This window comes from Perognathus longimembris, chromosome 28 (assembly GCF_023159225.1).
Source record: "Perognathus longimembris pacificus isolate PPM17 chromosome 28, ASM2315922v1, whole genome shotgun sequence".
In the NCBI taxonomy this organism is placed as follows: domain Eukaryota; kingdom Metazoa; phylum Chordata; class Mammalia; order Rodentia; family Heteromyidae; genus Perognathus; species Perognathus longimembris.
In genome coordinates, this window is record NC_063188.1 from 20,761,888 (window position 1) to 20,775,356 (window position 13,469).

The 13,469-nt window shown below is 35.1% G+C and overlaps 1 protein-coding gene across 6 annotated transcripts in view; it reads left to right on the forward strand.

The window, feature by feature from the left end:
• Positions 1–13,469, forward strand: part of Tenm1 (teneurin transmembrane protein 1) — a 786,931-nt gene that overhangs the window by 237,997 nt on the left and 535,465 nt on the right. For all 6 annotated transcript variants that reach the window (XM_048335936.1, XM_048335935.1, XM_048335937.1 and 3 more), the window contains one exon: positions 2,610–2,898. In XM_048335936.1, the coding sequence (XP_048191893.1) occupies positions 2,682–2,898 (217 nt within the window). In that variant the 5' untranslated portion in view covers positions 2,610–2,681. The remainder of the gene's footprint in view (positions 1–2,609; positions 2,899–13,469) is intronic.

The following is a 13,469-nucleotide window of genomic DNA, read 5'->3' on the forward strand; positions in this document are numbered from 1 at the left end:
ACAGGTGGCAGACAGTAAACTAAGTAAAATATGTAGTATGTAATTTTTTTATAATTTCTGTGAAAGACTGAAAGACTGAAAGATTTGGGGTGGTTGTTCAATGAGAAGTTGCAAAGAATTTGCAGTGAGAACATGCCTGACATTGACAGAAATGAGTCAGAGAATTAGTGTAGCAATAGTGCATGAATGAAGAGGAAAACATGAGGAGATGTGTTTGTAGAAATAGTGTAAGGCTCTTAGCCTTTTGGCTTTTATTTTAGGGAAATATATCATTGCTACTTCTGAGCAAATGAATCTCACTCATATATATTAAATTGATTAATATGCTCAAACATCCATTCTGGTTGCATTGAGAAGCAAATTCTATCATAGGGCAATGGTGAATGCAACGGACCAACTGGGAAAATACAGCAATAATCTAGGTGGAAAATAATGACTTGATCCAATGTAGTTGTGGGAAAGTGGACTAATAACATTGGATTCTAGACATATTTCAAGTACAGAAGTGATGAATCATTCCATGTGAGACGTAAAGGACAGAAAAAAGATGGCTATGTTTTCTTGGCCTAAACCAACAGAAGACCAAAGAGACAATTTACCAAGATACAGAACACTATGAAAGGATCGGGTTTAGGAATTGGGAGTTCAATTTTGAACACACTTAAGTTTGAGATACAAAGATAACCTTTATTTCAAACTTATTTGGACATTTAGAAAACCAAATTGAGTTCTGGAGAAGACAGCTTAGCTATAGGTCAAGCCTAAGGCTCAGAGGACAGATCCTTAGTACAGCTATTCTTTGAGTATATGAGTTATAGGGAAAACAGAAAGGCATCAATGGGCATTAAAATTAAAAAGTTAGGCTGGGAATATGGCCTAGTGGTAAAGTGCTCGCCTCGTATACATGAAGCCCTGGGTTCGATTCCTCAGCACCACATATATAGAAAAAAGCCAGAAGTGGCACCGTGGCTCAAGAGGTAGAGTGATAGCCTTGAGCAAAAAGAAGCCAGGGACAGTGCTCAGGCCCCGAGTCCACGCCCCAGGACTGGCAACACAAACAAAACAAAAAAATAAATAAAATTAAAATGTTTAATCAGTATATCTTCATTTATAATATCATATTTGCCTTTGCTGTAGGCCTTATTCCTGATATTAATTCAAACTAAAGTTGGTATCTGTCTGGACCACTGATAGGAATAGGTAGTTTCTAATGTGTGTTTATGGTAGTGCTAAGAGGCATAGGCAATATCCAAAGGTATAAGACTGAAGTCTCCCATTCGGGGATCTTAATACTTTTAGGGAAGATAAGATCTCAATTTCTAGAATTTTTTGTTGTAGTATAAAGCAGGATATGCCCTTTTATGCATATCAGTCTATCCAGAAAACTTTGCTGCATGATTTCTATGTTCTGTGTTTGCCATAAATGTAGTAGAATTCCAAGAAGACAAATAGATTGCTATGCTTCCTTCGCGGACCACCATCTAGATGTCTATTAGGTTTCTCTGAAAATACCTATAGAGAAGTGCTGAAGAAAAGGAAAGGAGGTAATTTCACTACAAAAGTCAATAATAGTTCCTTGGTTTTGTAGTAGGATTTTTAACATTGCCTATAAAGGACCAAGTAGCAGAGTTGCAACAGTGGTTGGAAATGGTGATGATCAAATAATCTGAAAAACAAAGAAAGAAAATAAGAACCTTTTTATAGGACTTTTAACTTTCCAGAGGACTTTGACGTCTCAGATGGCACTTGATCTTTTCAACCCTCTCTGCTAAGTAGGGCAGCTAATGCCTCCACTGGCCCTAAGAGCTTCAGCAGCTCCTAGCTCAGCATTCTGCGGGGAAAGGGTTTTTTTTCTCAGTGATTTATCATGGAGTTTAATATTCCATTTCTAAAACCGATTTAGATCATGCTGTTCCTATACCACTATAGTCAACAGAAGTGTTGTTTACATCCTCTCTGTATTAGGAAGAACAAAAATTTACCACTGCCTAACTCATTAAAAATGCTCTGCAGGCCTGAGGCTGAAAAGCCACAACACAAACACAAAAGAGCTCAGTGCTCCTCAAAGACACTTTATTTCATGAGCTCTCCTAGGTACCGCTCTCACACAGAATCCTTCCTTTTTCAGAGCCCCTATTTTAAATGTAATATTAAACCAGAGGCAAGAATATGTTCTTTGCCAATGCAATTTACTTACCAGTTTTCATTTCAAATGTGGGGTATGCTGAGTGAATATTAGTATGGCCACTTTCAAATCAGACAACCTTTTCAAAAAATCTTACCATTGAAATTAACATTAAAAATGCATGTACAGCAAAGAGAATGTTAGTCCTTTATTTGCATTTCAATATAAATATTTTTTAGGCTGTCTGGATTTTTACTTTGAGTATTTTCTGACAGGGCAATTTCCAGCTTAATCCTAAATGCCTGCCAATATATGCATGTAACACAAAGTGTTATTATTGCCTCCGGCTAGCTTCATGTCATCTACTTTGTCTTTTGCTTCACTCCTTTGATAGTATTATCAGGACCAATTGTGTATCTGCCAGATGTGTTTCCTTGTAAAAAGGACAAATCTAAGAAGGCTTGTGTTTTTCACTCTCTTCCAGAACTGCCTTCATTAAACGACTTCCTCATCCTTTTTTTTTTTTTTTAATGAAACTGAGCTTGCTTAATCAGAAATGGAGCAAACAGACTGCAAACCTTACCAGCCTCTGTCAAAAGTCAAGCATGAAATGGATCTAGCTTATACCAGTTCTTCAGATGAGAGTGAAGATGGAAGAAAACCCAGACAGTCTTACAACTCCAGGGAAACTCTGCATGAGTATAACCAAGAGCTGAGGATGAATTACAATAGCCAGAGCAGAAAGAGGAAAGAAGTAGAGAAATCTACTCAAGGTAAGGTGTTTTTTAATTGGATTTAATTATTTCTTGTCATGGAATACTTGCATTCATAAGCTTATATTTCAAAAACAAATTTGCTGATATTAAGTGGTTAATAATTTGTACTGCTTGCATGTGCTCAGTGAATCTCTTTCATATGCTAACCCAGCTGAGGTTGTAGGTTTACATGTGCTTTTTACGGATTATACATGAATTTGGATGCAACAATCCTCTTATCAAAGCTTTCAAACTTTGTCTAATCCTACAAATAGCCATTTATAGACTAAAGGATAAATAATTTATAGTAAGACGAAAAGTAAATAGCTAAGTGCTTTTCAAGCCATTGCCTATATGGGACAAAAGTCTCAAGTAAACATTTGACTGCTGAAAAAAGCTAGCAGGTTAGCAAGGACTAGCAAACAAAGGTCCAAAAGGCTATCAACAGAAAGCACAGACCTTTTACAGTACAGTGAAAAAGGAAAATACTAATTTTCAGAGCCTTTAAAAAAGTGTATCATATTTTAGGAACATATTTTTTGGGCAGCTTTGGCTTCTCCACTGTGAACTGACAGACAGTTAGAATAATAATAAAAAAAAACGGTAGGTGGAAATACATCTATTTACTTTCAATTGAGAGATAAGCAGTTGTGAGTACTATAGAAAAAAGATTTTCACATCAGCTCAGATTATTTATTCTGAATAGGTCATGCTGAGAGTTAGGAAAATTAGACTTGGTTGTATAAATCCTTGGTTCCCAATGTATGTACCCACGCTCTCAACAACATCAGCATAACTAGGGAACTTACTAGAATTTTGAATGCTGCTCATGTTTGAAGACTTCAATGGACATAACTATTCCAGGGACTCCCAAATTTATAGATACATTTTTACCATCCTAACCTTGTTTCTGAATCTAGTCGTGACTTATCAGTTACATTCTGGACATTTTGAAGTAAATAGCGACTGATCACTCATCTAAATGCAACTTTCTTTAGATGTCTGATTTATAAGCATCCTTTGTCACTCAGTCCTTCTTGTATCACCTCCTTCACCATTACTAACCATGAGGTAGGTGATATCTTCCTGTGTGAACTTTTAGGATGCTTTATTTAGGTCTTTATTTAGACCTCTTACCTCTTATTTACCTCTTATTATAGTTGTTTATGACTTGCAAGATATGCGCTATGATTTCCTTGCTGGTCTGTATAACTCTTGCAACTGTTTTACTTGAGAAATTAGTTTCTATCAACTTAAATACAAGTGCTTATCATGCACTAAAAACTGATGCTTAAATATTACCATGCCAAATGTGGTTATTACAAAAGTAAATTTCTGTATTCTAATTAGTGCTGCAATCTTATACGAAGACAAATATTAGATTAACCCTTTTCATACTAGTACATTAAATGTCATGTAAACTGATTTTCAGTTTTATCTCTGATATAACTGATATAGACACTGTATTTGTCATTTCAAGTAATTCATGTTAATCTATCATTTGGTTTTAGGCAAGAATCATTTATGCCAAAATTATTTCATTTTGTCGATCTGCCTGACAATTGTGAATCATTTCTTATGGGAACTTTGGACCTTTGTTATGCTTTAAGATGTATGCTGGTGCCATTGAAATACTTCTCTGCAAGTTTGCCCTTACACAAGACAAACTGAAAGTTGAGTTTGACATGAGGGAGCAGTATAACAGCTGATTTTAGTTTAGATGCAGATTTACTCTGGAGATAATTCTAAGAATATAAACAACTTAGCTGAGCACTGGTGGCTCCTGCCTGTAATCCTGCCTACTTAGGAGGCTGAGATCTAAGAATCGCAGTTCAAATCCAGCCTGGACAGAAGAGTCCCCTCAATGAGACTCTTATCTCCAATTCACCACTCAAAAATTGGAAGTGAAGTTGTGGCTCAAGAGGTAGAGTGCTAGCCTTGAGCACAAAGAGGCTCAGGGACAACACACAGGCCCTGAGTTCAAGCTCTATGACTGACAACAACAACAAAGAATATAAACAACTTCATAGTGAATCAACATGAAGAGCCATTCAGCCAGTTTTGTCTCTATGGGTGTGAACAAAAGGAACTGATATGGAATAATTTGCCTTCCATATCATGCTGACTTTTTTCCATAAATTATTTTATGCAATAGGAAGCACCATGTGATAGTGTACCACAAGACATTAATCGTGTCTTTTTCCCATGAATTTGTGCTGTATATGCTACCCACCCCTCAGTAATTTTGTAGTTGTCTCCATTATCACCTTGACTGGTATTGCAGAGTTTGTGTTCAAGCAATTCTTATTTTACTTAACAATGACAACAAAGAATACAAATAGTGTTGCTGACAAATTGGATATGTCAACATAGATCCATAAAGTGCATCCTTTAAATGAAAAGGTGAGAGTTCTTGACTGCAAAAAAGAAATCATCAGATGTTTAGGATGATAAATCTATAGTAAGGATAAATCTTTTAATCATGGAATTTTGAAAAAGGAAAAGAAAGTCATGCTAGTTGTACCTCAAACTACAACAGCTGTAGCTATGATATAGGACAAATACTTAGATACAATACAAAGTATCTTAAGTTGCTAATAGAAGACCTAAACAGGAACTATGTTCCAAGTGATGAATAAATGCTGAGTTAAAAAAAAGAGTTGCACAAAGCAATTTACTGAAAGTATGGAATGGTGATGTAGACTCAGGAGAATGTTGGGACTAAAAATGAAAACATTTCTGAAGAGGTTACTTCCACTGATGAAGAAGCTGCTGTCATAGTTCTACCCAAGACTTAGAAGATGATAGAAAAAGAGTACCATTCAAAGTTTTCAGTTGCAACAAACCTTGTTTGTCTGGAAAAAGATGCTTAATAGAACTTACATTCATAAAAGTGCAAATGAGCCGCCAAGGCTTAAAATATGGAAAGACAGATTCATGCTGGTATTATGTGGCAACACTACAGTGCATATGATAAAACCAGTTGTAGTATACAGAGAAAACAACTCCTTCTTTCTCTAAAACAAAAACAAAATTATTTGCCAATGATTTGGCAACCCAATAGAAAGTGTGGGTGACAGCCATCCTGTTTGTGAAATGTTTCCACCAATACTTTATCCCAGAAGTAAAAAAGAAAATTATTTGGAAAATAATTTGTTGGAATTTGAAGTCCTGTTAATAACAGACCAGGCACCTGGCCATCCCCAATCTGTTTACCATGAAAATGAAAGTGTCCAAGTTGTGTTTTTACCTCCAACTCCAACTTTGCTACATTAACTCCTTGACCAGAGAATTGTTTGGTCCATCACAGTCATATACACAACCTGGTTTATAATCTCATTGGAACAGCTTTTTTTTTTTTTTTACGATGGGTGGAGTTTATCCAGAGCTTGACATATGCTAAGCAGGCTCCATTCCATTAATCTACATTCCAAGCTCTGGATCTGTTTTTGATGTTAACCCTAATATGAGCATAATGCAATGCTGGAAATCATTCACTACCAATGACACAATAACATTCATCAAAACTGCAAGGAAAGAATTAAGACTAGAATCTGTAAATGCCTGCTAGAAAAACTTATGGAATAAAGTCATGAATAATTTGAAAGGCTGCTCAGAGATTGATGGGGGAGTTAGGAAAATCACTCACACAGTAAGACAAGTTGATGGAGAAATATTTGCCAAAATCGTTGTTGAAGAAGTAGAAGACCATATTAAAAGCCATTGAGAAATGTTTATAAACCCAGGAATTCAAGGAACTTGTTGAGTCATCTACAAAGGAAGAGGAAGGTGAAAAAGAAAGGGCCGAACCAACAATAAGAACATCACTGAAATTTCCCAAAGTGTTTCAAATGACTTAGATATTTAATGACAAATTTGTGGAATACCACCCTCAGATGGAACACAGGAGTGTTAATGCCATCTATATGATCACAAAAGGATCATAACATCTACAGTAACCCATTGATATATTAAAAAGAGAAAAACTTCCAATGATAATTTCTTCCAAATGACTCCAGCAAAACAAACAAATGTCATCACAAGAATGAAAATGCTTGGGAATTAGACTTTAGTTTCTCTTCATTTTCTTCCACAACAATTTTGCCAGCCTCTTTAATTTCCAATGACCAAGGATTTACAAGAAGATTTAAAAAAGCCTTTCAACTTGCTTATCACTTGAAAAGGAAAATGATGTGGTATATAACTTATTATAGACAGTGTTCTGTCTGTTTCTACCTGTTGCGGAAGTTAATGTTTTATCTTGGGAGAAATGCTTGATGAAATGTTTGGCTCCATTTGAAAATATGTTTATAGTCTTAGAGAACTGGATTCTAAAGATGATTTTCTAATCTTCGGAAAGCCATTGAATGAAAGGATGGACACTAATCTATTATTATTCATGATTCTTAACTAACAGCTGGAATGAGCCCCAGGCAGGCTTAGTTCCTATGATTTTGAATGGCAGGGGAAAAATCTCCTGGAGGCAATAAGATGAGCAATTGTTCTCAAACAAACTCACTTCTAAGGGGAATATCAAGAAAAAAATACTAAACAGATGAAAATATAAATATGCAGATAAGCAAGGGGTGATCATTTTAGTTATGATCATTGCTCTATAGTTTTATATAGATAACATTAGTTTTGAATGTATCCACTTTACTGCAAAGTAATTATGAATAAAGTTATCCATGCATTATAAAGGACATATGGTGAGAGCCTATTACAGATATCAGAAGATCATAGATTTCTAACAGTATAGCCCACACAATCACTTTCCATTCTTTTTCTGAACTCTTATTTTTTTATTTTAAGTAGTTTTACAAAAGAATTGTCATGGGACTGGGGATATGGCCTAGTGGCAAGAGTTCCTGCCTCATATACATGAGGCCCTGGGTTCAATTCCCCAGCACCACATATACAGAAAATGGCCAGAAGTGGCGCTGTGGCTCAAGCGGCAGAGTGCTAGCCTTGAGCAAAAAGAAGCCAGGGACAGTGCTCAGGCCCAGAGTCCAAGCCCCATGACTGGCAAAAAAAAAGAATTGTCATTTAACAAACCAGATTATGAATATAATGTATCTTGATCAATGTCACCCTTTCCAACATTCTCACCCATTCTACCCCTAACCACCCTTTCCCTCACTCTTGTGAATTCTGTTGAATGTACATTGAATTATTCACTGCATTGTCCCCTTCTTCAATTTTGCCTTCTCAGTCTGCTCTTTTGTGGCTCCTTTTTCTCCTAATATGATTTTTGGTTGATTCCCCCCGCCCCCCCCCCCCCCGCCCCCTTCCTCACAGAACAGCCTAAACCTCTAGCTCATGTTACCGCCATCTGGTGGATAAAATTAAAACTGCATGTTTGTATTTGCTAAGAATACAAAACAAGTCAGATAACCATCAATCCAATCCATTCGTTCAACCATTTCATAACTTGTTTATTTATACATCAACATTCATCAAGTATCAATCATGGTCAGGTATTTTGCTAGACAGATGAAGTTCACCTTGGAATAAATGCACCTTCATACCTCTTATTTCCACCCTTCCTCGTCCCAGGTTAATGAGCTACATCAACCCAGAGCACAAGCTGCTTATATAGTATTCCCACTAGTGATTTCAAGGAGTGGATAGCATCTTAAACTTGAAAAGTATATTTCTCTGTTCTTACTTCAAGCAAATATCAGAAGTTTAAGGAATTGTGTGCTTACATCTAGATGGTCTGAATAATAGTTCTTACAGAAGTCTTAATCTCATGATACATGTTTACTTATATGATAAAGAGCACAGAGAGCAAGTGTAATATAATGCACCAAGAACTACATTGAAATAAAATATTAAACAGTATTTGATCACATGCAAAGAATTTTCTGCTGTGAGAATGTTACAAATGTAGGTGCCCCAAGTTTTTAGCATAAAAATCTGTAATGACTGCTTTGATAGAACTCAGACTCTAAGAGGAAATTAGCCAAATTATTTAACAATGACTGAAAATGTCTCACATCTTTCAGCTAGTCACACTTTTTCATGAAAAGTTGTTCAACACAATGGTCTTAGATAGCATCTGAAATAGAATGGAATGGCCATGACACTTGTTTTATGGCTTTATATATTTCACAGCAAACATTCATAATTGATCATGGCAGTGTTGCATATTGCACCCAGCTGCATCCTCCCATCCTTTATAATAGAACATTCTCTGCAAGTCTTGTCCATCAATTAGAGTTGGTAAAAATTGAAACTTACCTCCTGTAGTCTGCCTATGTATGCTAGTTCCATGAAAACTCAAAATACATAGATGAATAAGAAGCTTTTTGTTTTAAATAATTCAGAGTACACTTAGGAAGACAAGTATAAATCATCAATAGTGACGCAATATGATTGGTCCTCTAATACTAATACATGGAAGGTACATATCACAGGTAAACCAGTACCATATACCCTGCTTAGGAAATGATAACAAAAATGATGATGAGAGAAATATTTAACATTTATTAAATATAAGGCACTGAAAAAGATACTTTTAATGGATTATGTTGTCTATGAGGCTGGGTTAACTATTATTTCCATTTATTGGATGACTAAATTGAGGCACAGTGGTAGTAAGCAACCAAACTGGGATTGGAACCTATTCATTGAAATTAAAGTCCACTGCCATAAATGCTAAGCCAAAATTTCAGACATTATGTTGAAGAAAATTTCACTGTTTCTGATTGTGTGTATGTGTGAAGTTATCTAATGTTTTTAAACTTTCCATATTACCCAGCCTGTCATTGATGTTTTCAATTTTCTTGGATAAAGAAAAGACAAGATTAGGTGCTGAATATAAAGACTATGCCAAGGGATTCAGATGAGTAATAAAAGTTTTTTGCTAGACACAGAGGGAGCTGTATATCCATATCTGAAATCACATGAGGGGGGAGGAAAAATGGGCCTTAATAATTATTACTGAATAGTAACTACTCTAAGTGAATTTGCTTATAGTTTTCTTGAGTCGTCATACAACTTTATGATGTAGCAAAAACTATTGACTCCTTTTAAAAGTATTCTCTCCTTTATAAATATATCTATTTCATGCAAATATATGAGTACTCAAAGTTTTATTGACACCTATTTTTATAGAGTCACACATCTTGTGTAAGTAGCAGGGCTGAGATATATATCCATATAAATAAGGCCAATATTGTTTCCACCACACTAAGTACATCTATAAGCACATTCAGAAGAATATTTAGAAAATTATTTTCCAAACTATACTGAGTGCCAGACTGAAGTTGGATATCTTACAGTTTGGTAGTGTCAGCTTATGTGATTGGTTCAAGGGAAGATAAGATATATAGATTATCTGTTAAATTTTCTTCTAATGAATGTGGAGTTGTAATCACTCTTACAGGTGGTTACCACTGATCTTTCTGAAACAGAAATGATTCCATTCTATTGAAAATCCTTCAGTATCTCATAATGCCTAGAATAAAAGGCCTTCTTCATATGTTAGAAATGGGATGAAATTTACAAAATACACTGAATATCTGATCAAAGCTCTGAGCCTTTTCGAACAATTTTTACCAGACACAATATTTGCCATACATTCTATGGAATTAAAGAAGTCCTTGAAGACTTTGTGTTATCTATAGACTGAAGTTAAGATTCTCTCTATGAAAGGACTTTCATTCCCCTTATTTAATATACCTTAGGTCCTCCAAGATTTAGCACTGCAGAAGTACAGAAATGTGGCGTTAACAAGCATTGCCCTGAGCCACTGAATTTCCCCTTCCATTGGCCTTATATCATGTTGGTGTACTACCCATTATTTTTATTATCAACTAGGAAGTTTTCCATTCTACCAAATCTAACGGTAGTCTAGGTTTTATTTCTATCAAGAGATGTAATACTTTCTGTATAAATATTTATATAACATGCTCCTACATGAAAATGGTATTCTTAACTTATATGTTATATATATATATATATATATATATATATATATATATGCTACACGGGAAGAAAGGAGCCAGATTAGTAGTTTAAAGAGGAAGAAGGGAGAGATTTATAGTTACACACTGTACAGGGACACCTTCAAGCATCTTTTTGAAGCTCATCATCTTTGTAAACTCTCCTTTTCCCTTTGTGAGTCATCTGGGAATATAAGTACTCACAACTTGTCACCTCTTAGATACCAGTGTTAGCAAAATGATGGAAGTCACCCAGTAGGGCTAAATTTGATTAAAATAATTATCTATAGGTTCTTAAACTAATGTTATGGAATAATATAAAATTTTAGCTCACTATGGACATATTACAAAATTGTGATTATGTCTTTGACTATCAAGTCCCTTACTAACCAGGAAAAGCAAGGTCAGTTTCAGAATTCATTTGCCTTGCTGCTTTGTAGACCACATGGATTACTACTCTCAATCTGAAAATGACTCTTATCTTTGCACTGTCTATCCTAGAGCCCACTATGATTAGTGCTATTCTCCATATTTTCGTGGCTTTTCCTCACTGTAGAATAAAATGATACCACAATGTGTACGATGATCTAAGTGTACTCTTTTAAAATAAATACTCAGTGGAATTGTGTATTTCTCTTAAGGACATATATTAATTTGAGAGAGAAAATACTGACTCCTTGGCTAGGTGAAATGTAGATGGCTGTCTCCTGGGAACCAGTGAATTCTCCTTTTTGGTATCTCTTGAAATGTTTCAGGAACAATTGGAGAGGTTTGTCTACGGGATTGGGAAGACAGCAGGAGGGAAAGCTTTGCTTTTGATTTTGGTGATTTTTTTTAACATTTAACACTTTGGAACCATTTATTATATGGTTTTCTGAAGACTCAGAGACCAAGTTAAGTCAGATCATTTGAGTGACAAACACAACAGATAACAAGCCTCAAGTGGGAGACTGAAGCTGATAAAGGAGGTTGATGAAATACAGAAGGAAGCAGGGACTAAATCTAGAGTAAAATTAACAGTCCCGTATGTGGTTCAGTAGATAATGGAATGGCTGCAGCATGTTGAGGGGGTTGAGTTCATAGGGTTGATTGAGAGTATATGCATATTAGATGATGATTCTCTTGAATTACAAGTATTTAGGGAAAAATCTGTGTTGGCACTTAGCAATGTAACTTTATATTCAGTTGATCAGTCAAAAACACTTTTAAATATCTTCAGTGGCATAAGTGTGAGTTATGCCAGCCTGTCCTGTCAGGAAATGGGCCTGTCAAAATACTGTTATTTTGTGTTTTTTGGTCATCTGTGATGCAGAACTGGACTGGCAACTATACAAATAAGTTCTATTTATTTTCACCACTTTTCATTCTCATTATAATTCTTAAAGGGTATAAAGGTGACAGAAGATAAATCTTGAATCCCTCAGAATGTTGAAAATATTCATTTGAAGCCTTCATACTAAAAGCTGAGGAGTCTTCTGTCCCGTCAATAAAAACTGAGCCATATGCAGTGCTATTTTGGTGCCAATCATTCCTGCAACAAATGAAATATTTAGTTTTCTTACTCTTGAGGCTGTCTGAACAAATGACCCTTCCTCTCTTTTATATCACAGAAAGAAATAGTTAAAAAAATGACCCAAAAGCAAAAAATTAATAAAGACACACCCAAAACTTTCATAGAATTTAAAAATTTAAAGGTTTGAAGTAAGAATCATTTCTCACATTTCAGCTGAGACATTTACAAGTCCTAGCCACTGAAGTCCAATTATGTCTTCTCATTAATTGTTCAAGTGCAGACTTCAAAGAACATTTCAAAATTATTGTATTGCCATATAATCATACTGAATACTAATATGTTTCAAATTAATCAATAAATATGGTTCAAAATCACCTTCACTAATTGAAAGAAAATATAATCTGTGGTTTGGATAAATGGCATAGTCACAAGTAATGCAGAAATCAATTGCATGTTTTGTAAGTATGAACACACATATTTCTGTTGTATATAGAAATCATATATGTATTGTAGAACAATGGATTGGGTCATTTTATAATGTAATCACACTGATTTTTTTTCTTTTGATTGCATTGTTTTAATCAAGATATCTGTGTATATATACTTGTATGGGGAGACAAACCAGAAAGAAGCTACATAGAGCATAATATAAAATTCATGCAGAGATACTTGTACCACCTAAGGCTTGTACAACTTCCCATCTCAAGTACTATAAATGCCAGGCCTGCTTGCTAAGCATTAGTGTTTGGCAAACTCTGCTTCTTAATGGGTTCCTTCATACCATCTTTTAGAAATATGGCAATTAAGCTGATTTCTGAAGCATTCTAATGTGATTCACAGCTAACATGATCAGTCAGTGTGTTTTCTCCAATGCATGTTTTGGATTATCTGGGTCAGTGCATCTTTACATTGGACTATGGAACATATCTGATCGATTTGTCTTAAAACAAACAAGTAGCATCTTTGAGAGATAATTCTGCTTTTGCCATCACACTTTTGGAGTTTCTTTTGGAATTTACAATAATATTTGTCATATAGTATTAATTCAGTAAATATTTATTGTAAAATTATACTTATTAAATGTATAATACTGAACATATGGTAAAGTAATTGGAAAGAGGCTTTGA